Here is a 22,518-nt window from a genome sequence, read left to right as displayed (position 1 = left end):
GCTTACATACATTTTCGAAAATATTTAACGCTCTCTGGGATCGAACCCGGGACCGACGTATATACCTAAAAACCTAACCAACTGAGCTAAACGGGAACTGACAATGTGAATATTAATCTTGCTTTTAAGGAGTTGATTATCTTCTTGGTTCCACTTTAAAAGCAAGATTACTTTTCTCATTGTCAGTTACCCGTTTAGCTCAGTTGGTTAGGTTGTTAGATATATACGTCGGTCCCGGGTTCGAATCCTACTCCTCCCAAATTTGTTTTCAAAACTTTCTGCGAAATGATAGGTTCCCAAAATAGAATAAGGCAAAAAAAAAATTTTTATTGAATATTTATTTATTATTATTATTTGAATATAACTTGCCTTACCTTGTAAGCTTACCACAACCTTACCTCAACCTTACAACTTAATAATAACCTTACCACAGCCTTTACTCATAAGCTTACCTCAACCTTTACATGTAACCTTACCACAACCTTTACATGTAAGCTTACCTCAACCTTTACTTGTAAGCTTACATCAACCTTTACTTGTAAGCTTACCTCAACCTTTACTTGTAAGCTTACCTCAACCTTTACTGGTAACCTCACCATCTGGGCGGAAATTGTGAGTTCACCTTAAGTCTACCACAGCTCTATCGCATAACCTTACAAGCTATACGATTAACCCTTACCACAGCCTTACAGCAAAATACTGTGCTATGTGGGGAGTTAGTAGATGGGATAAATTATCTCTTTCTTTAATTCCACAATCCTCAAATTTAATAGTAGAACAATATACTCCATTAACAAATGTGGAACTCGAAAACTCTACAATTTCATAAATTCCTAATGCTAAAATATTCAATATAAATTATCTTCGTCCTTCTCCGACTCTTCACCCAACTCTTCTTTAGGTTCATCATCTCCTGAAATAGCTGAGACAAAAATGGTTATATCTCAAGCATCATCAGTAAAAACTGTACCCAGTAAAAAAAGATTTATTGAGCAAGCGATTTGGCTGATTGAGCAAGCCGTCTGCCCAATTGTCTAAACGACATTCGGACAATTGGACTGTTTGCTTAATCATCCAATGCATTATGCCCAATCACCAACATTGTATTTCGCGTCTAATAAAAGAAGAAATCGGTCCGAGTGTTGAGAAAATGATAAATCATGAATAATTATTGTTAAAAAGCAAGAAGTAATATATAAAAATACCTGAAATAAGAATAAATAACGAGTTTTGTAAAATGTTATTTTTTAGTTGACAGTGCACTGATGTAATATGAATTTTGTCGGTAAAAGTGAGGAGTATGATAAAGAGAAACGTTTCTTTATCGACTCGTGATACATTTCAATTGATAATAAAAAATTGTAGATTTCTTGTTTTTTTAAAAAATAAGGAGAAATTTCAATTGAGTATTTAAAAATAAATTTTAATTGATTTAATTTAATTTAATTAGTGGATTAATGAATCAGTGAAGTGAATTAAATTAAATTAGGTTAAATACATTGAATAGTGGTAAGTAATTATATTTTGTAAAATTATTATTTATTAAGACAATTATATTCTTTGTTAATTTGTCTAGTATTATTCTTTTTAAAAAAATAAGTATAAATAAAAACTGGTAAGTAAAATAATTGAATTTAATAATAATATATTTATATTATTAAACTCAATTAATTAAATAAAATAGGATTTTTTTTAAAAGAAACAATAAATAGGAGATTTAAATTAATCCAATTATTTTAAAGAAAATTTTATTTTTATATATCAAGGATCAAAATATAATTTACACTAAAACATATAATGCTCCCGGATCTATAATAAAAAAAAACATCTAATTATTCAAATATTTGGCATATGAAGCAAAAATGCTGGTTTTTTTTATAAATATATATAGTATCACGATAATTGTGAGAAAAATAATAATTAATAATAATTGGTCAATTTATTATTAAGTTAAATTTAAACATTTTTATTTGCGTCTTTTTTTTATAAAAATAAAATTTTCTTTAAAATAATTGGATTAATTTAAATCTCCTATTTATTGTTTCTTTTAATAAAAATCCTATTTTATTTAATTAATTGAGTTTAATAATATAAATATATTATTATTAAATTCAATTATTTTACTTACCAGTTTTTATTTATACTTATTTTTTTAAAAAGAATAATACTAGACAAATTAACAAAGAATATAATTGTCTTAATAAATAATAATTTTACAAAATATAATTACTTACCACTATTCAATGTATTTAACCTAATTTAATTTAATTCACTTCACTGATTCATTAATCCACTAATTAAATTAAATTAAATCAATTAAAATTTATTTTTAAATACTCAATTGAAATTTCTCCTTATTTTTTAAAAAAACAAGAAATCTACAATTTTTTATTATCAATTGAAATGTATCACGAGTCGATAAAGAAACGTTTCTCTTTATCATACTCCTCACTTTTACCGACAAAATTCATATTACATCAGTGCACTGTCAACTAAAAAATAACATTTTACAAAACTCGTTATTTATTCTTATTTCAGGTATTTTTATATATTACTTCTTGCTTTTTAACAATAATTATTCATGATTTATCATTTTCTCAACACTCGGACCGATTTCTTCTTTTATTAGACGCGAAATACAATGTTGGTGATTGGGCATAATGCATTGGATGATTAAGCAAACAGTCCAATTGTCCGAATGTCGTTTAGACAATTGGGCAGACGGCTTGCTCAATCAGCCAAATCGCTTGCTCAATAAATCTTTTTTTACTGGGTAGAACAAATTAGGAAACTACAAGAACAGTATGACCCACGTTTGAAAGGTATCAAACTTAGCAGGTCTCCACTGAAAGCCATAAAATCAACTTCGAACATTATATGTAATAATGTAATTGATCCATGTATCAGGAAACCGACGAGACCTAGGAAAGAAATAACAACTAATAAGAAGAAAAATGTTGATCAAGAAAAAAGTGATAAGTGAAAGAAAAAAAGTAACAAATAAAAAAAAGAGTGCAATGTTTTTTATTTAATTTTTTTCCAACGTACGTCTCATGTCTTTTTTTAATCACATTATTTAAAAAAATATATTTATATTGAACAAATGTTAAATGTGATGTTTAATCGCATATTATTTTGAGAGGAATTTTTTTCGATAACATGTTTACAACGTCTCATGTGATTCGTTACCCTACCGAAAGAGTGGTACTGGAATGGTACTGAATTGGACTTGGCTTGAGTTCCACTTCAGTACCACTACCTGATAATCCATAAGAAGACATTTTTAAAGTACTTTAACAATAGTTTTAAAGGTATATAAGATCAACAAACCGTCTCTCACGATATACGTGTAAAACAGCAAAAAAAACATAGAAAATTTCTGTTAAGTTTGGAAATTATATTGCAATCCCTCCTTGAACAATAGACTCCTAGGTCCTTTGTTGAAGGATTAAAATTTTAACCCGAGTTTTATTGCTTAAAAAATTTATAATTTTAATAACTCAACTTTAAAAAATATATATTGAGATTCGTTAATATTTCCAGATTATGAATATCTAAAATTTATCAAAAAATAATTACATTTAAAAAAGTTATAATTTATCTCGTATACCTTAAGTTTGACAAAAAAATGGACACCATTTTTGAATTTAGCTGCCAAAGGACATATCATATGCATAATAATGTATGAAAATAATGTAAATCCAGGAAAAACAAATATAATATTGAAATAAATATAAAGTATTAGTTTAAACATATTGAAAAAGCTAGTCGCTTTTCACTTTTATGAGGGTTTTAACGGTAACTCGACCCTTTTCGCAGGTAAATTTCCCAGTTCCACTTCAGTACCAAAATGCACCAAATTAGTACTAAGTTACTGGTACTGAGCCCTCAGTTCCAATTTCCCAGTACCAATCCAGTACCACTCTTTCGGTAGGGTAATCACATTTCTTAAATATTTATAGTGAACAAATGTTAAATGTGATGTTAATTAATCGGATATTACTCTATGAGAAAATTTAATAAAATTTTGACAGTATTTAAACTGATATTTTTTAATCACATGTTATTTTGAGAAAGATTTTAATAAACAATTGCAATGTTATCTAATTGTTTATTAATAATCTACTCATCCAAAATACTTCATATAGGGCTCGTTAGATGCGGAATTATGTCAAATTTCATTTGGTAACGTCAGAATTACGATAACTTTATTTGTTTATGAAATATTTCATTTTTTATTAACATTAAATAACACAACCCCACAAAAAAAAGTGTCATGTACTTTTGACCGGAATATCCTAACCCTATGTATTTTGACGCGCTGAACACGAATCCGAAGTCCGTTTTGCTCCATCACGTCAGGATTTTTTTCTAACCTCAAAAAACATGTCGGATTTTGAGAGGTAGGTGATTTTTTAAAAAATTGATGTATTAACTTCAAACTTGGTATCTGGGGGTTTTTTGTGTCGCTGATTACGAATCTGAAGTTAGATTTTCAAAATCCAAAATGTCGGATCCAATATGGCGGACGAATTTTGAAAAAATTTTAAGATTTACTTCAAACTTGGTATCTAGGGGTTTTTTGGGTGGCTGATTACGAATCTGATGTCAGATTTCAAAAATTCAAAATGGCATATCCAACATGGACTTCTATCGGCCATATTAGATACGCCATTTTCAATTGTTGAAAACTGACATCAGATTCGTAATCAGCGACCCAAAAAACCCCCAGATACACTATTGCACATTAATTTTTAAAAAATTTCGTAAAATAATGTCCCCCTACCAAAAAAAAATTCAAGGGGTAGTTCCCCCCATAAATCAGCTTTTGGGGAAAAACAAAATATACGTGTCAAATTGTTTTCAAAAAACTACAAAACTGCCAAGTTTCAGAAAAATCGGCGTATGGCACTTCCCTAGTGTTACTTGTTATTTAATCAGACATATCGAATTTCGGAAATCTGACATCAGATTCGTAATCAGCCACCCAAAAAACCCCTAGATACCAAGTTTGAAGTAAATCTTAAATTTTTTCAAAATTCGTCCGCCATATTGGATCCGCCATTCTGGATTTTGAAAATCTAATTTCAGATTCGTAATCAGCGACACAAAAAACCCCCAGATATCAAGTTTGAAGTTAATACATAAATTTAAAAAAAAATCGCCTACCTCTCAAAATCCGACATGCTTTTTGAGGTTAGAAAAAAATCCTGACGTGATGGAGCAAAACGGACTTCGGATTCGTGTTCAGCGCGTCAAAATACATAGGATTAGGGTATTCCGATTAAAAGTACATGACACTTTTTTTTGTGGGGCTGTGTAATTAATTAATTAATATCTTGAATTTATCAAAAAAAGATTGATCTTAAAAAAGTCAAAAAAAATTCTTGACTTTCCAAAAAGGGTTAAATTTTGAATTTTTTTGCACCATTCGAAAGAGCAGGAAAATAGCTTTCCAAAACACATTAATTTTTATTTAAAACACCTATATCTTTCCAAATCATCATCTATTTACAATTCCATAGCTTTATCGTTAATTTGTCTAATTATACAATGTCGCCATGTCTAACAAATATCTTTTATCGTCGTAAAAACTTAAAGTTATTTTTGTTTGTTTTAAAGTTTGAACATTGTGAAGTTTCGATCTGATACAATATTTAGTTCGAAATTGCATTTTAACATTTCGTAAACAATCGTAGATTGAATAAGTTTCTGGAACTCCTTTTCTAAGTTTCACAGCAACCAAATTTTTATTAAAAATGGCTCTGCTGTGGAAATTAGGTTTTGAGATGATGGCTTTAGCTTCATACCTACACTGAAAGAAATTCGGGTAAGCCGCAGTACCAGCAAGTACAGCTGCTCTATCAAATCGAAGAACGCTAACGACCCCTTTTTTGATTTCGACAATAAAGAACGTGCTTTCAATTTGGTAAAGAGTAGATAAGAGATTCTATTCTTGGGAGCCTGGTGGTTTCGCTTGTTCGGACAAAACGGAAAATCGCTATGTCCCTCACAACACAAGGATATTCAGGATATCCCTGGGACGTCCTGGGGATATCCATTTGCTTTTGGCGATTCGGATATCCCTAAGATATCCTCTGGATATCCATGGACATCTCTAAGATATCCCAGGGATATCCAAACCGCCGAAAACAAATCGATATCCCCAGGACGTCCCAAGGATATCCTGAATATCCTTTTGTTGTGAGGGGTTTATCATGCAATTAATCTGGGTAATCTAAGTCAACTTCTAAGATGTAACCAATTGGTGCAACATCTGCAATATTAAAATCAAAATTCTTGGCAACATTTTCTACCCACCTAAAGCCACCAAGGGGAAGCGACTGAACCATGACTTAGCCATATAGGTTCCCGGTTGGAAAAACTTGTACAGGATCGTGTACACGATCATACACCGATTTTGCACATGTTCATTCACCAGGTCATGTACAAAAGCAGCAAGTGAACATGTAAAAAAATGAAAACATTGATCTTGTACAAGAATATGTACAAGACATGCATATGTTTATTCATGGTAACTAAAGAAATAAAGTTCTCGAGTCCATGCTCGTGTACTTGTATACGGTCGTGCGTAAGTTCATGTACATGATCTTGAGTTTTTTTCTTTTCTCTTAAAGTTTATAATCAAAATCTTTCATGGCTGCGCAGTAGTTTTCTATGGCTTATATAGCTGCGCAGTTGTTTTTCGTATGTAAGGGGAAGTCCTTATCCTTATCTTCCCCTTTCAAATCTTTATGACCAATATTAAAAATTTCCACAAATTTTGCAAAAATGTAGAAATAATGTGGTTAGAAAAAATCAAAATGACAATTTTGTATTCTAGGAGATAGGATGTAATTTGTCCAGAGATCATGCCATGAATTTAAAGGAATCAATGAATCGAAATTTGATTAAACTATTTTTAATATTTTTTGTAAAGCTGATATACTTTTCTTTCATTATGGGAAGTAGATAAACGCTATCTTCAAACTCAGTAGCAATATCATTAATAATGAAGTGCACGTCATAACTACTAAGATTATAAAAACAACAGGTATGGTCGGTGATTCGTGTTAATTAACATTACAATTTTGATACGCGCACCTCGGTACTTCCCTGTTCGATGGTATATATATATATATATATATATATATATTATAATATTATATATTTATTATTATAAAGCGCTGTAACTTTCTAACGACATCGATTATCGAAAAACCCTTTTAACCACATATTCTACATAAGTTATAGATGCAATTAATGAAAAAATTTTTTTTTGATATTTTGAACCCATGACACGGGTGAACCCCCTTAACATTATACCAGTCATCTAACGGGGTTGTTAATAAAACTTCATCTATTTTCATTCCATTTCATCCAATAAAAGTTTTTAAGACAGATTGTTTTTCTTTACCATTATTCAAATCTTTTTTTAATTTCGCGTCCAACACGGTATACACTTTTAAAGGCCCATCCTTGTTTAAAACTTTTTTAATATTTAATTTAAATAAAGCGTTAGCATCATCAAAGAACTTATTAATATCCTTATAATCTAAATTTATAATCTAGCACTGGTTTGGAAACGATTCTCGAATGTTTTATCAAAATCCACCCATTTATTCTAGCATTGCACACTAGCACCGCGTTTCATTAGAACAACAAAATGCTAGCAACTCAAGTATTCCAATTTTTGCTCTACATTCAAACACCTAGATTTATGAGAAGTAGATAAATCTGGTCTTCGCAAAAAATTTATGAATATATTTTTATACCTTTGACACTTATTTTACCATTCGAATGCGGTAATCAGCTTCTCATTAACAGCCATTGACATTGTAATAATTATATTTAGGTATTTTAAAAGATAAATCTAAAAAAATACCTGAAGTAGAAAAAAAACCCTCCAGCTGAGCAGAAAAAAAATTTTAAACTGAAACCAAAATACCCACAACTACTTAAAGAAAACTAAAACAACAACTGTAATATTTGTTAACCTGAAATAAAAAAATTAAACGAAAAACAAAATCTGAAATAAAAAAGAGAACTTAGAATAAAAAGAACTAAAATGAAAAGCTTAAATGCTGTGGAAGTAATGCGCTAGACCTACCTAAGAATGATTTCATACTGATCATAGGTAAGCGTGAGTGCGAGAGAGACGCAAATGGAACTACGCATAAGAGTGACTTCGTCGCTCTCCTGGCCTGGTTTATATTCAATCATTCTTACTGTATAAACAGAAATTAGTGAGGCTCACCCCGGTGAAATGAACAATTGAAGGGGAGCATCTCGTGTGACATCACTGCCCTGCAAAACTGCTGATGTCAAGTGATGTACTATTTAAACCTTTTTATGGTATCTCGCTGACTTCAGCAGTAAGTTGGACGTTGGGTACACTTCGTGTCGACACGAATCCTTGCGAAGTATTAAATGTAAACTTACATGATTTCGATTGCCGGCCGGTTATATTTTAATATATATTTATATATAATTATATACAATTTTTATAATTGTATAATGTTTATTATAGGTTATGTAGTAAAAGAAAAAACACTGCTTTTGTATTTGATGAATTTTTCAATTATCGCCTTCCCATAGATATAATATTTAATTATTTTGTTTTTTCATTAAAGTTTTTTTTCAAATAAACGATTAAATCATGATTAAATTCAAAGAGCATGCTCCATACCGGCGCACGGAGGTTAATGTTTTCAGTGAGACAGTACCTGCATGTCTGCTGGATATACGTTGGCGATTATCTTCATATATTCTTCAAGTTGAGTTTAATATTTTTATCAAAAGTGCATAAAATTATTAAAAAATCGTAAAAATGACGAGTTCTGATAGGAAAACATTTAAAGATGACATTTAATATTTGTGTTTTGCACCGACTCAAAAACCTGAAGTTTAAAGTCGCTCGACGGGGCACAAAACCGGCGAAATCGTGCATTCGTGATAAAAAATATCTTGCTTGACATGGGGAAGGACCGATTTACGGAGAGGATTGAATTTTCAGCACTTGTCGAGCACTGCGAATCACTCAACCTTTACTATCGCGCCTTCGGCGCTTGGGCTACGGCTTCGTTCATCACAGTGCTCGACTCGTGCTAAAAACATTCGCCCTCTCCGTAAATGGGTCCGTTTTCCCCATGTTAAGCAATATACTATTCATTTCAGCCAGTCATTCTAATAGAACACTTTAGAATAGCTGATAAAATTGCGCGCGCGAACAGCTTTTGGATCAGTACACGTGTTATTTATGAAGAACAGCAAAAAAAACTTTACATTAAAGTGCTGCAATAAATTGTAAATTATGGAAGAAAAAGTTGATAATATAAGTAGATTTTATATAAAACATGGTATTTTATATTGTAACGATAGGGTATCGTAGTATAGTATCCCAGCGAAGAGAGAGAAAGTAGTCAGCGTAACTATAGTAGTGTCTATAGGTGCTTCTGCGAGAGCATGCGAGTATGATGTCCTCATTACGTCACTTGGTCAAATATTTTTATTTTTATCATCCTTCTTCAATAATTTATGTACAGATATTCGAAATAAAAATTTACACATAAATTAATCATATAAGTAGAAAAAAATTTATTTTTAATTTTTTCGCAATTAAAATGTTTAATTTGTCGTCCTCATGACGTCACTTGGTCAAATATTTTTTTCCAAATTTTGAAATAATAGTTACTTTATTAAAGTGTTTATTAAACTGTCCATTATTTTACTCTATCACTTACGAAATAATGAACAGTTACGCACACTTTCAACACTAAAATAAAGTGGCACTTATTTCAAAATTTGAAAAAAATATCATACGGCACACGTGTGAAAGACATTTTTTGATTCGTGTGATTACACGAATTCTCGCTTCGCTCGTGCACTACTTTCACACTTATCAAATAATGGCCACCTTTCCACACTAGTACGCCGATGGACAACTGTCTAAACATCAAAGTTACTTCCTTGTATTATATGTCGAAAAGATTAGAGAATTTTTACTTAAAATAATTTGTACTTGTTGTTGAAATATCATATAAAATTTACATTTTCCCAAAAATCATAATATTGATCGCTATTTTAGTTGTAATCCATCTTTTAATCTTGAATATGTATAACACGATAAATCTAATGATTGAATTTACCAGCTTAATTCACGCGATCTCTACCTTACCATCTAATTTTTAACAAAGCTTTTAATACATCTTGTGTTTGCCAGGCAAAATCTACTTGGGACCCAAGTAGTGTTTAATCTTACTTTTAAGTAAGCTTTTGGATTTAGTTACAGGTCTCCAGTTATCATAGCCTTTTTTCTCTCCGTGAAGTGAATCATGATGAGGAAGCTAAATGGTCATGAAATGAACACCTTGTTTGTTCTAGATCTGTTCTAACACATTTGTTCTATAAGTGTTCTAGAACATATAAGTCACAAATGTTCTATAAATTGTGTACTCTTCTTGTTCTAGACTTGTACTATAACAATGTTATGCTACTTTTCTAGAATATAGTATTCTCGTTTCATATAGAAAAAATCAAGAAATTTATTCTTATATTGCTAACATTGCAATTGTTTATAAAAAATCCTCTAATCCAAAATAGTTCATAGGGCTCGTTGGATGCGGAGTTACGTCAGCTTTCAATTGGTAGCTTCAAAATTGCAATAACTTTATTTATTTGTGAAATATTTAATTTTTTATTAACATTAATTAATTAATATCTCGAAAACATATAGGTCAAATTTTTTTCATCTTTTTGTATAAAAGTTACAAATCTCAAAATAGTCACTGTTTAAATTTTTCAAAAAAATTTAACCCCTTCTCTCTCCTACAGTTTTTGAAAAAGCCTAACAATACCTCGTGGTTAAAGTACTCACCCCTATGGCTAAACTGTGCAAGTTACAGCCCGATTCGATCAACTTTTTTTCACTTAATACGCTACAGGAATTTTACCCCCTATATAAGTTTCAGTGCTCCTCGTTGATACGCCTTTAAATTGTGATTGAGGTTAGTTCTTTGTTTATTTTTGACACATGTCATTTCTACTGCGGTACTAAAAGTACAGTTTCGATAAATAATAGTTAAATGTCTTTAAAATAATTTTATAGCTTAATCACTTGACATATAACTTCTTTTGATCCCAATAAATAGAAATTAATAAAAGAAATACAATATCTAACCACTTTTAAAAAAATTTAACTCCTCGCAAGTGACCGGTTTCTGGAAAATTACCCATATATTATACTCTTCTTTGTGAAGTGGTGGGTTGAAACAGCCTCAACTTTGGTTACAGTGCTCCGATTTTTAAGAAATTTTGGGAAAACATTCTCAAAAGTATGTACTTTTGGTATATGCAGTTTAAAAAAATTAATTTTTTACCCTTATAAAGGTATGTAACCCCTTAACGTAACTGATATGCTTTGTTTTAAAGATAAATAATTTTTAAATTCTTTACGTGAAAAGAATTGCTATCTGAAATTTATTATGCATCACATTATTCTCAGATAAGAATATTTTTGTAATAATACTTAACTATAATTATGTAATAGTATTTTATTAATATAAATTACAGTAGTTTATTAAAGAATCTTTGCTATATTAACATTTTTAAATGATTTTTTTAGGAATATTGGAATTTATACAGTTTAACTTGACTGAAACCTAGATTTTAATTAAGGGGGGTTTCTCTTGAAAAAATCGATTTTATTTTTTTTGCATAAATTTACTCCTTAATATGTCAAAAATGCCCTCCTAAAATTTTAAGTCGATCTGAGTGATGGTTTTCGGCATAGATCTGTTATAGTGGGTGGCGCAACCACTGTAACGTATAGCGCTCTCGTGGCTTTAAAAGTGTTTTTCTCAAAATCATGTTTTGTACGGTAGACACGCTGCAGAAAAAACGAAAAAAGATATTGCCTTAAATCTTTTTGCATGTTGTTTACCACTCCTTTCCGCAGTTACTGAACTAGGATAAACTGAATCGGTAAACCCCCCCCCTTTCTCCCCCCGCTAAATGTACCCTGGCGGATTGGGTAAACCAAGTTGTAACCGAATTAGGTTATGATTCGCTTCCTTGTAAAATATTGTCGTTAATCGACGAAACATGTTGTAAATAACTATTACGAATGGTTAATAGACATTTAGAGTGCTTATTTATGCAATAATAACAATAAATTAAGATATAATTAATTTTAAAAAAAGTTTCTTTTGTGTCAAAAAATTCAATCTCAATTTTACATTAAACATTATAGCTTAACCTATATCATTACACTACTCACCTTATATGGGCATTCATTTGACTCTTTATGTCACTGTTATTAAGGGTATGTGGGAACCTCCCACGTGACCTTGTATGGGAAAATGTGTTTTGGTAGTAAAGATTTCTTTAAAATGAGAAAAGATTTTTGTCTAAAATTTTGAGGGATGATACATTAGGGTACAAAGAATCTCGCTGTTCTCCGAAAAATACATAATTTTGAGTTAAATTATTAAAAAATGAAGTTTAAAAAGTGGCATTTTTAAACAAAAATGAAAACAAACATGGCGGCGCATACACAGACGTTGCTTGAGTGTGTCAGTGCTCCAGTAAACAGCGCCAATTCGAGCAAATGGCCACTGAATGAACTATGATTAAATACATTATTTTACTATTTATGGCTTCATTTTTAATATTTTTGCGTTAAGTTATGGTAAATGAGTAGAACAGCGAGATTCCTTGTACCAAACAAAATCATTTCTCCAAAATTTTAACCCGAAATCATTTTTTATTTCAGAGAAAGTTTCAAACCATAAAAAAACGTCCTTTGCCCACATATCCTTAAGTACTTCATACGCAATGGTTTATCTTTGAAATAAATAAAATTAATCTATGTAATTTCATTGAGGAATCGTAACCAAATCGTAACCCAATTCGGTTACAACTCGGTTTACACAATCCGCCAGGGAAGTACGAAAAAACGACGTTTTTCGAATTTTTGATTCAAAAGCCCGAAATTTTTTTATTTTTAGGTTTTCAGTAAAACCCCTAGTTTAGAAAGTCACCACATATGTATATTTTAAGAATCTTTTTGATTTTTTTTAATTTAGTAGTGTCGGATTATCTAACAATTTTTATGCCTTCTATTATATTTATTTAACAATATATCAACATTTTCGTAGTTCACAACCATTCTTTATCATATTTTAAATTCCTTCACAAAATTTCAGCTCAACCCATTCAGCATTTTACGAGAGAAGTTACGTGCAAATTAACTTTACAGACCTAACAGTCGCATGACCTTAAGGAGTATCAATATTAACTTGTTAGCTTTAAGATTTTTTCTCGAAATCTTGTTTTCGCACGTAAGCCCCATTTTCACTGTCTAGGTTACATATGTGACGCTCCACGAGAAAAGGGACCTAAAGGCACTCTCACAGCTTTTTGGCTGCTTGTCTGCCTGCAGGTTACCATGGCAACGTACGAGTGTGAGTGAGACAGAAAATTTGAATATTCAAATTTTTAAATCTTCTGTCGCACTCACTCTCATGCGTTGCCATGGTAACCTGCAGGCAGCCAAAAAGGTGTGAGAGTGCCTTAACGCGACAAAACAGAATTATACAGGAAAGGCGTTTAAAGTCGAACGTTCTGATTGGCTGAGATGCGCCAGCGAATATCAGCACCACTACCTTACTACTACATCGTTCCTACGTCTCACGGATACAACAAGTATACTAGTAGTAGTGGTGGTGGGGATGGTTTCCGTAGTCCGTGCTGGAACGCGATTTACATGGTCATGTTTAAAGCTTTATTACAAAAAAAGTAATTAGAATAATATTATTTTTGACATTTCTATATGAAAAAGCAACTCAAATACTATCGATTCGCATATAAAACTGGAAATTAATTTCTTGTCGCGTTAGGTCCCTTTTCTCGTGGAGCGTCACATATAGAAAATAATGAAACACCATTTATAAATATAATTGTTTGTTTCCCTGTATAGAACAGAAATGATACAAGAAGAAAATGATATCTTCTTCCAATGAACGAAATTTAAAAAAATAAAGGAAAATAATTCTTACGTCAAAAAGTGTAAAGTAATGGTTGGACTTATAAAAAAAAATTTTAAATAATTTTGTTGTTCTTTTACAAATAAATAAAGTTTTCCCCATTCGGAAGTTACTAATAGAAATCTTACGTATTTTTTGTAAACAAATGCTATGTTAGACAATTATATATTAACAATCTAATAATCCAAAATATTACTTATTGGTCTTGCTGAATGTGGAATTATGCCAACTTTCAATTGATAACTTCAGAAATATGATAACTTCATTTATTGTAAAAAATTAGAATTGAAAATCTACAAATGAAAACAATAAATGCATTTTTCTCAAAATCAAGTTTTTTAAATTTGTGGAATTCACAGCTCATCAAATATTACTTCGATTTATTTCGTTTAGGGCTTAAAATAAAGATAATAAAACTAACATCACGATAAACCTGAAATATTTATAATTATAATTTACGATCATGAAAAAACGAAAATTTTTTGGGATTTATCTTCTAAACAATTTTAACGGACTTTAGAATTTCATGTGATGTTAACGAAACCCATGTTTTTCATTGTTATAACCATACATACGAAAATTGAAAATAAATATATTTTCCAAAAAAATATATCATCGTATTAAAAGTTTTTGCGGTCACGGAATCCAAATTTGAGGACAGATTTAACAAATTCAAAATTTGGATTCATAGACTCCAAAAAACCCTGAGTACCGAATTTTGAATGAATCGAATCAATTTTAATATTTCGGACATATTGGTTTGCCATTTTGAATTTTTTAATTCCAACCTCAAATTCGGATTATGTTCAATATTCTTTTCTAATGTGGACATATATGTCCAAATTAACAAAAGTGACACGACTTTTTTTTGACATTCATGGGCCATCGACTGTCAAGGGGTTAAATTAAAAAAATCTACAAATACATGAAGTTATTGCAATTTAAAAATTAGTAATCGAAAACTTACGAAATTATGGTACAAAGAGCGTAATATAAAAAATTTGGATTTGAGGAGTTTTTGAAAACAATTGCAATGTTTGGAAATGGAAAACAATGGTTGGACTTAAAAAAAAAATTCGGAATTTTATGAGTAAGTTACTGTTATTTGTGTTAATTTAAGGTGGTTTAAACAAAAATAATACATAGTTGAACATATTTATTCAAAATAAAGTATTCCAAATTTGAGGTCGATTAATTAAAATTTGCTCAAGTTATCGTTGAGAAAACTTTTTTGTCTACAGACATACATACATATACGTACAGACAGACATTTTGTTTAAAACCTATTTTTTTGGCATCAGGAAGTCATGAAACGTGGAGATTCACAAGAATTAGGGATTGGTCAAAATCGGGCAAATGTAATACTTTCTCATTATGATGAGAATGTAATTAGTCCAACTTTATTTTCAATTACTCATAACTTTTTTACTTTTAGTCCTAGAAAAAAATTTCTTAAACGTTTTTTGCTCAGAAAATATTGAAGTTTAAAAAAAAATTTAAATTTAAAAATTTATTTATTTAATAAATAAAATTTATTTTTAATTTTTTTTTGTTATACTTAATCCAGTTTTTGACAATTAATTAATAGGGCTCGTTGGATGCGTATTGCGATAAGCATTGGAACGGTGTTTTAAATTATTTTAATTTTATTTGTTCGTAAAATATTTCATTTTTTCATATATGAAATTAGTGACCGTTATAATTTATTAATAAGATTTATAACAACCATTTTGACCGATAAGCCTGTTATACATCTTATTATTTCATTTTTTATTAATTTTTATTAATTAATTAATTGACATCTCGAAAAAAGCTAAGGTATTTGCCATAAATTTAGCACATGTCTTTGGATTATATTAAGGAATGTTTATGAATTTTTTCAGCTTAAACGGAGCTCAATAACAAGTTTAAAAATTAATTTTATTTTTTAAATCAATAAATTAAAAAATTTTAATTTTTCAAAATTAATTTTTTTAAAAACTTTAATATTTTCTGAGCAAAAATCGTTTAAGACATTTTTTTCTAGGACTACAAGTGAAAAAATTAAGAGTAATTAAGGGGTTACGCCACCCTGAAATTTTCAAAAAATTGATTTTTTTTTTTGCTTAATTTCAAAATTTATATTCTAACGAATATTTTGAGATGTCTCCGAAGACAATGTCTCACTAATTACAAAAGTTATGATCTTTAGAAGTCAGCGGGTAGGGATGCGCCGAGAGCGCATGTCATAGGACATTCTTTTCATTCTAGGAGAAGAGTATTATGGCCCAGGAATTGCTGATTAAATAGTAAGTTAAAAAATTTTCAAGTTATAATACACTAAAGTATATTTTTTTCTTCTTTTGCGTTTTTCTCGAAACCACATTTTTCGAGACGGTGTACACGATAACTCAAAAACAATTCAACCGATTGACTTGCAAATTAATATACATCTTCCTAAATAGATTTTGCACAGAGTGACGTGGGATTTTTTCGATTGAATAATTTGTAAATTTTTTATCCAATTTTTTATACGCTACTTTTAGCCCAAAAAAATGTCAATTTTTGAAGTGCTTCCATTTGCGTAAAAAATTATTTTTTTTAAATGGCTTCGTCACTCTGTTCAAAATTTGTCACTTTTTAAGAAAAATATTGTTTTACTTGTTTCAGACAAAAATTGAACTGCCAATCAGGTACACCATCAAGGAGTGCTCCGGAAAAATTGATCCACGCCAATACTTATATATCCGCCATTTTTAATTAAAAACCATTTTTTTTGAATATTTATAAAGCTTAATATATGTATTAAAGCATCAATAAATGTAAATAAGTCCTACCTCTAACAGTTTTGTCAAAAAAATTCCTAAAAAACCATCCGATTTTCATGCGTTCAGGGTGGCGTAACCCCTTAAAAAAAAAGTTGGACTAATTTTCTAATGCAAATATCTCGAAAAAATAATAAACATTTTTTTCAAAATTTTTTTACTCAATTAGACCCATAACCTCTACCCCAAAAACTTAGTATGGAAGAAATCGGAGGATAGACATCTCACATCGAATTGCTCATGTGTATTACATATACCACTTGACGCGGCGCGCGGTTAGAGTGCTCGCGTGTGATTAATTGTTTCTATCTCAAACACTATAAAAGATCCTACTCTGAAAATAACATATTTTGTAGAAAATTAGTCAAGCTTTCTATTGAGATAGTTAAAAAAAATTTTTAAAAATGCGATTTTGAGATATACGTAAATTAACATTTTGATCTTGAATTTCAAGGTTAAATTTTATTTAAAAAAAGAAATTTTATCACCATCGTGTAGCCCACCAAAAAAGCTTTAAAATCATTATATATATGTGAACTTTTATGCATTCTACTTATAAATATTGTACATTAAAAAAAAATTTTTTTTAAAAAGTCAGCAATTATAAACGTTGTACTTCAAAAACTATTTTATCAAATTCATTAATAATTGATTATTAGATTTTAACCAACAATGACAACATTTTAGAAAAGTATGGATTAAGGGGTTATCACGGTGGTCCTTAACACACTTTAACACAAAAGTTCTTTCACTGTAAAATTTCTTTTATACGTTGAATCTGGACACTTTTCTAAGTATTTTTAGACCCCTCCCACCCCTGGGGTGAGATTTTTGCTAACCCCCTCTAACGTGAGATTTACCTTATAATAGTAAAATCTTTATATATTTTTTATTTTTCATGTTTTTTACTTTATGGTATTAAAGAAATAAACATCCAAGAGCAAATAATGACGGATGATATATTTGTCTGCGAAAAAAATGTTTGTTTTTTTTAATTAGTAATTTATTGATTTAAATAAAGTGTTTTTTATTATAATAACATTTTTATTTCTAAGTCGTTTGCTTTTTAATATTCTATTAACTGTACATTAAACTAATATAAAGAAGATACATTAATTACAATTATGTACTTTTTTTATAATAAAATATTTACTTTAATAGATTATTTCTATATATTTAAAGAACATTTTACATCAAAATAATGGAAAAATAGTAATACTCTAAGATTTTTTTCTTTGGCTTATATTACACAAAAAATTCTTATTTTTAGTCTTTACTGCAGTCTCTCATTGAAAACTGACTTTGCAGCCCTTGTGCAACATAAAAATTATAATTTTTACTGAGCTTTTCAGATGCAGTAAACAAATTAGAAAGTTGACGTGAGATTTTGATTGACACCCCCCTCCCCTTAGATGAGATTTAGTGAGATTTTGATAGACCCCTCCCCTTAACTTGTGCTCATGTAAATAATGGACGGCCCCAAACCTAACTTTATAAAGAATATGTATTATTCAAGGTGTCTTGATATTTTTACTTGGGATAATAGTGGAATTGCTTTATTTTAATCATTAGTTCATGAATGGAGATGACACAGAAAAAAACTTTCCTTATTTTTGCTGTTTATCATTTTGAGTAAATTGTCAAAATGAGTAAACGGCAAACTTCACGTTACTCAAAATGAAACTGGTTAGTATCAAATGTCAGGTTATGCTAGATAAAATTGTTTACCACTCTTATGTTGGTACTAACTGTGAACTATTTCATAGTGCGCCATCTGAGGATGAAAAAACCAAGGAATTTCATACGTAATAAACCAAAATTATAAAATACACCCGTGTGGAAAAAGCCACGATCTTGCCCTCAAGAGTTCGGGGCCCCCGGCGGGGGCCCATGAGGGCTGATCCATATGGCGAATCCATGAGGGGCAACGTAGGGGCCCCGCATGGATCGATTAGCAAAATTTTCTAAGTCCAAAATTCAAATATTTTTTCATCAACAAAAAATGAATGTTTCCAATTATTCAAAACAACGAAAAACGCGTTTTTAATAAAAATATATTTACACTTTTTTTGAAAATTCACCTGAGATGATTCATGATAATAATCATAAAGCATATAATTAATTATATTTTATAAATTGCATTTGATTAGAAAATATAATTTAATATCTTAACTTTAACTAAATGATGTTAAGCACTTTTCTTTGTTAGGTATTTTTTAAGTTTAAATAGCATCAAGAAGTTAGCATTCGTTTTGAAGTAGCGTGCGTAGCGTAGTTGGTAAAGCGTTAGACTCATAGTACGTAGGTCGTAGGTTCGATTCCCCCCATGCGTTAGATTTATTTATTTCTCAGGTTTGCGTTTAATCATTAATTCTATGTATGAATTAATTGAAAAATGAAAATATCCGTTAATAGTATGCATAAATTACATATTTTTTAATTTTTTAATTAATTAATTTATTATTACTTTTAATTATATCCGACAGTTAATTAATTAGAACGTTAATTAATAAATTCAATTTGAGTAAGAATTTAATTTAAAATTGAATAATTATTAAATAAATATGTTATTTATTCATAACTTAAGCTTATTTATTATTAATTAACTTTTATTATTAATATTATTGATTAAAAAACATTATGGCAAACTTGAGGGCAAGATGAGGGCAAACGTGAGGGCCCATAAGGGCGCCCTCATCGATGAGCATGTCGTTTCCATGAGGGGCCCCTATGGATCATCCATATGTGCCCCTCATGGCATGAGGGCAATCCATAAGGGCCCCCACTGGGGGCCCACATCACTTTTCCACACGGGCAATTTATGTCTCTAAAATTTTTTATAAATATTAAATAAAAAAAAATTATTAGCATTGCAGTTAAAGTTAAAATATTCAAAATATTATTAAAGTTTTTATTTCCTATCGAAAAAAAATTTTATCACATTATTATTAAAGTTGTTCATAATAATAATAATTATTATTATTCATATTATAATATTATATTAATAATATTAATAATTATGAGTTAATTTAATTATATAATAATATAAATTTATTTTTATTTTAAATATATTATACATAAGAATTTTTAAATAATAAAAACTCAATTCTATAATATAATATTTTAAAATAATCATTTCGTTTATTACAAAAAAAGCAAAGCTTTTCGTCCATTGACGATGGATTTTTTTCAAATAAAAAAAAGAACAACTTCTACTAAAAATTATAGATCCAAAGAAAAACTACATCAATCACATAGGTATATTTAATTTATAATTTTTTATTAGTTTATTGATCACAAAACAGTGATTTTAAGAATTAAAATTTATTTGTTAAAATTTTTAAAGATAAATTTTTTTTATTTATTAATTAATGTGAAAAAAATTTAACACATTATCATTTTGTTTCGTAAACAATATTTTACTTTTAAATTTTTTAAATAAGGCGCCATTACCTTTGGTTTTTAGACAATAGCGCTTTCTTTCTCTACTTCATGTTAACGCAGTTGGTATTATATTAGTTGGCCTGTCGTTTCCTATGTTTCTTAACCTAAAACTTGATTTATTTTATTTTATAAATAATAATAAATTGACTTTAAGAATTAAAGTCTTTTTAGTTTAAAAGTGTTTATTTATGAAAAACAATTGTTTTAGTAGGGGAGGATGGGGCAAGGATAGTTAAGGGGCAAGGATAGTTAGTGGCTCTAATACAGAAACGGCTCGTCAAAAAAACGGGTCATTTATCATGTACACTCGTCTTAACACCAAAAGATGACCAAAAGATTGAGCTTGTGGGGACACTATTTGTAGAAGATACGTGCCCATTTGTGTTACATCTCAGTTTTGCTAAAATATTTTCACCTTATTTTTATTATTCAATCTTATTTTTGCGGATATAATTTATTAAATATATTTGGTTGCGTAAATGTTTTCTGGTGTAAAATTTTGTGCTGAAAACGAATATCATATTCGTTTTTTAAAAAAAAATTTTTTTTGTACTAAAAATTTGTGATAATTCGAAAAAAGCGCTCACGGGGCAAAACTAGTTAGTGCCTTGTTGTAATACTTATGACAAGGTAATGTCTGGCTAACACAATTTTTTAATTGCAAACGAAATGCTAATTGCTTTTTATGGATCGCGATGTAATAATTTTTTTGTTTTTCAAAAAATTCACAAAAAACATGTTTTTTTTGATAAAAATGATCATCCTTAACTGCTAAGTTGTATTAAACATGATTCGATTTAATTAGAACAATAATTTTTATTGTTATTTCTTGACAAATATAATTCGATACCTTGAAACAATGGAAAATCAAATTTCATGATTTTTTGTATCATTCTTAGTAAAAACAAATTTTCAACTATCTTTGCCCCACTAGTGGGGCAAGGATAGTTAAAAATTTTTTTTTTACTTTTCCAATATTATCTCGAAGGCATTGCAATCTAAAAGAAAACAATGTATAGCAAAATTGTAGCTAAATAAACAGGCTTTCCAACGATACTATTCTTTTTCCGATGCCAGTTTAAATTTCACGGCTAGATCCAAAAATATCTTACCTAACTATCCTTGCCCCATCCTCCCCTACTATTTTAAATTAAATAATCATTTGTTATTTATCTATAATTCATAGTTAAACATTTACTCAAAATGAAACTGACGTTGTTCATTTTGATATTTTTTCACTGAAAACTCAAAATGAATAAGAGCGTTATCATTTTTGCTGCATATCAAAATGAGTATGATTTCGTACTCATTTTGAGTACAATTTTTTTTCTGTGTAATGAAGAAATATATTTACAGAAAAATGTAATTTTTTTGTATATATAATATATGTAAATATATTTCTTCATTCATCTCCATTCATGAACTAATGATTAAAATAAATCAATTCCACTATTATCCCAAGTAAAAATATCAAGATAGCTTGAATAATACATATTTTTTATAAATTTAGGTTTTATGTAAATTTTTACCAGGATATTACATAATGTTTCAATTATTCAATTTGTTTAAAAAATAAAATTTGTTGATAACTTTTAAACATGTTCTCCCTCATTTAGAAGCGCGAAAAAAATCATGAGTATTGTTTAAGTCATAATAAATCGATGGTTAAATTTTTGAGATGGCATTCTTTTTTGTTTTCGAGATATTAATTAATTAACTAACAAAAGTTAATAAAAAATAAAATAACTTTTTATAATTAATTTTTGATTCTTAGTAATACTTAATAATAATTTTTTGCCATAGAATTAGATGATCTTTCAAATAAAAAAAAATTGACGGTTTATCATATAATCATTCTAATAGTGTTTTTAAAATTACTCTAATTTTATTTGATTGTAAAATATTTCATTTTTTATTAACTTTTGTTAGTTAATTAATTAATATCTCGAAAACAAAAAATAATGCCATCTCAAAAATTTAACCATCGATTTATTATGACTTAAACAATATTCATGATTTTTTTCGCGCTTCTAAATGAGGGAGAACATTTTTAAAAGTTATAAACAAATTTTATTTTTTAAACACTATCACTACAATTTACCGAATTTTGAGAAAAATCCGAAACATGACCCCGTATTTTCATATGAAATGTCTCATATAGCTTTATGCGCGTCAAAAAAAAGAAATTTTCAAAAAATTTGTTAGCCGTTATTTAAAATTTTTTT

General features: G+C 29.1%; 1 protein-coding gene across 11 annotated transcripts in view; it reads right to left on the bottom strand.

Moving 5' to 3' along the window:
- Positions 1 to 22,518, bottom strand: part of LOC127278580 (potassium voltage-gated channel protein eag) — a 1,151,741-nt gene that overhangs the window by 373,824 nt on the left and 755,399 nt on the right. Inside the window, exon 13 of one of the 11 annotated variants that reach the window (XM_051300367.1) lies at positions 5,528 to 5,815. The exons of 9 other annotated variants lie outside the window; for them this stretch is intronic. In XM_051300367.1, the coding sequence (XP_051156324.1) occupies positions 5,543 to 5,815 (273 nt within the window). In that variant the 3' untranslated portion in view covers positions 5,528 to 5,542. Of the gene's footprint in view, positions 1 to 5,527; positions 5,816 to 22,518 lie in introns of those variants that run through there. One more of the 11 variants, XM_051300371.1, reaches the window with a different exon arrangement.

This window comes from Leptopilina boulardi, unplaced genomic scaffold (assembly GCF_019393585.1).
Source record: "Leptopilina boulardi isolate dan_hultmark-lab unplaced genomic scaffold, ZJU_Lbou_2.1 LbouV2_208, whole genome shotgun sequence".
NCBI lineage: Eukaryota > Metazoa > Arthropoda > Insecta > Hymenoptera > Figitidae > Leptopilina > Leptopilina boulardi.
This window is presented reverse-complemented; position numbering and strand designations above follow the sequence as displayed.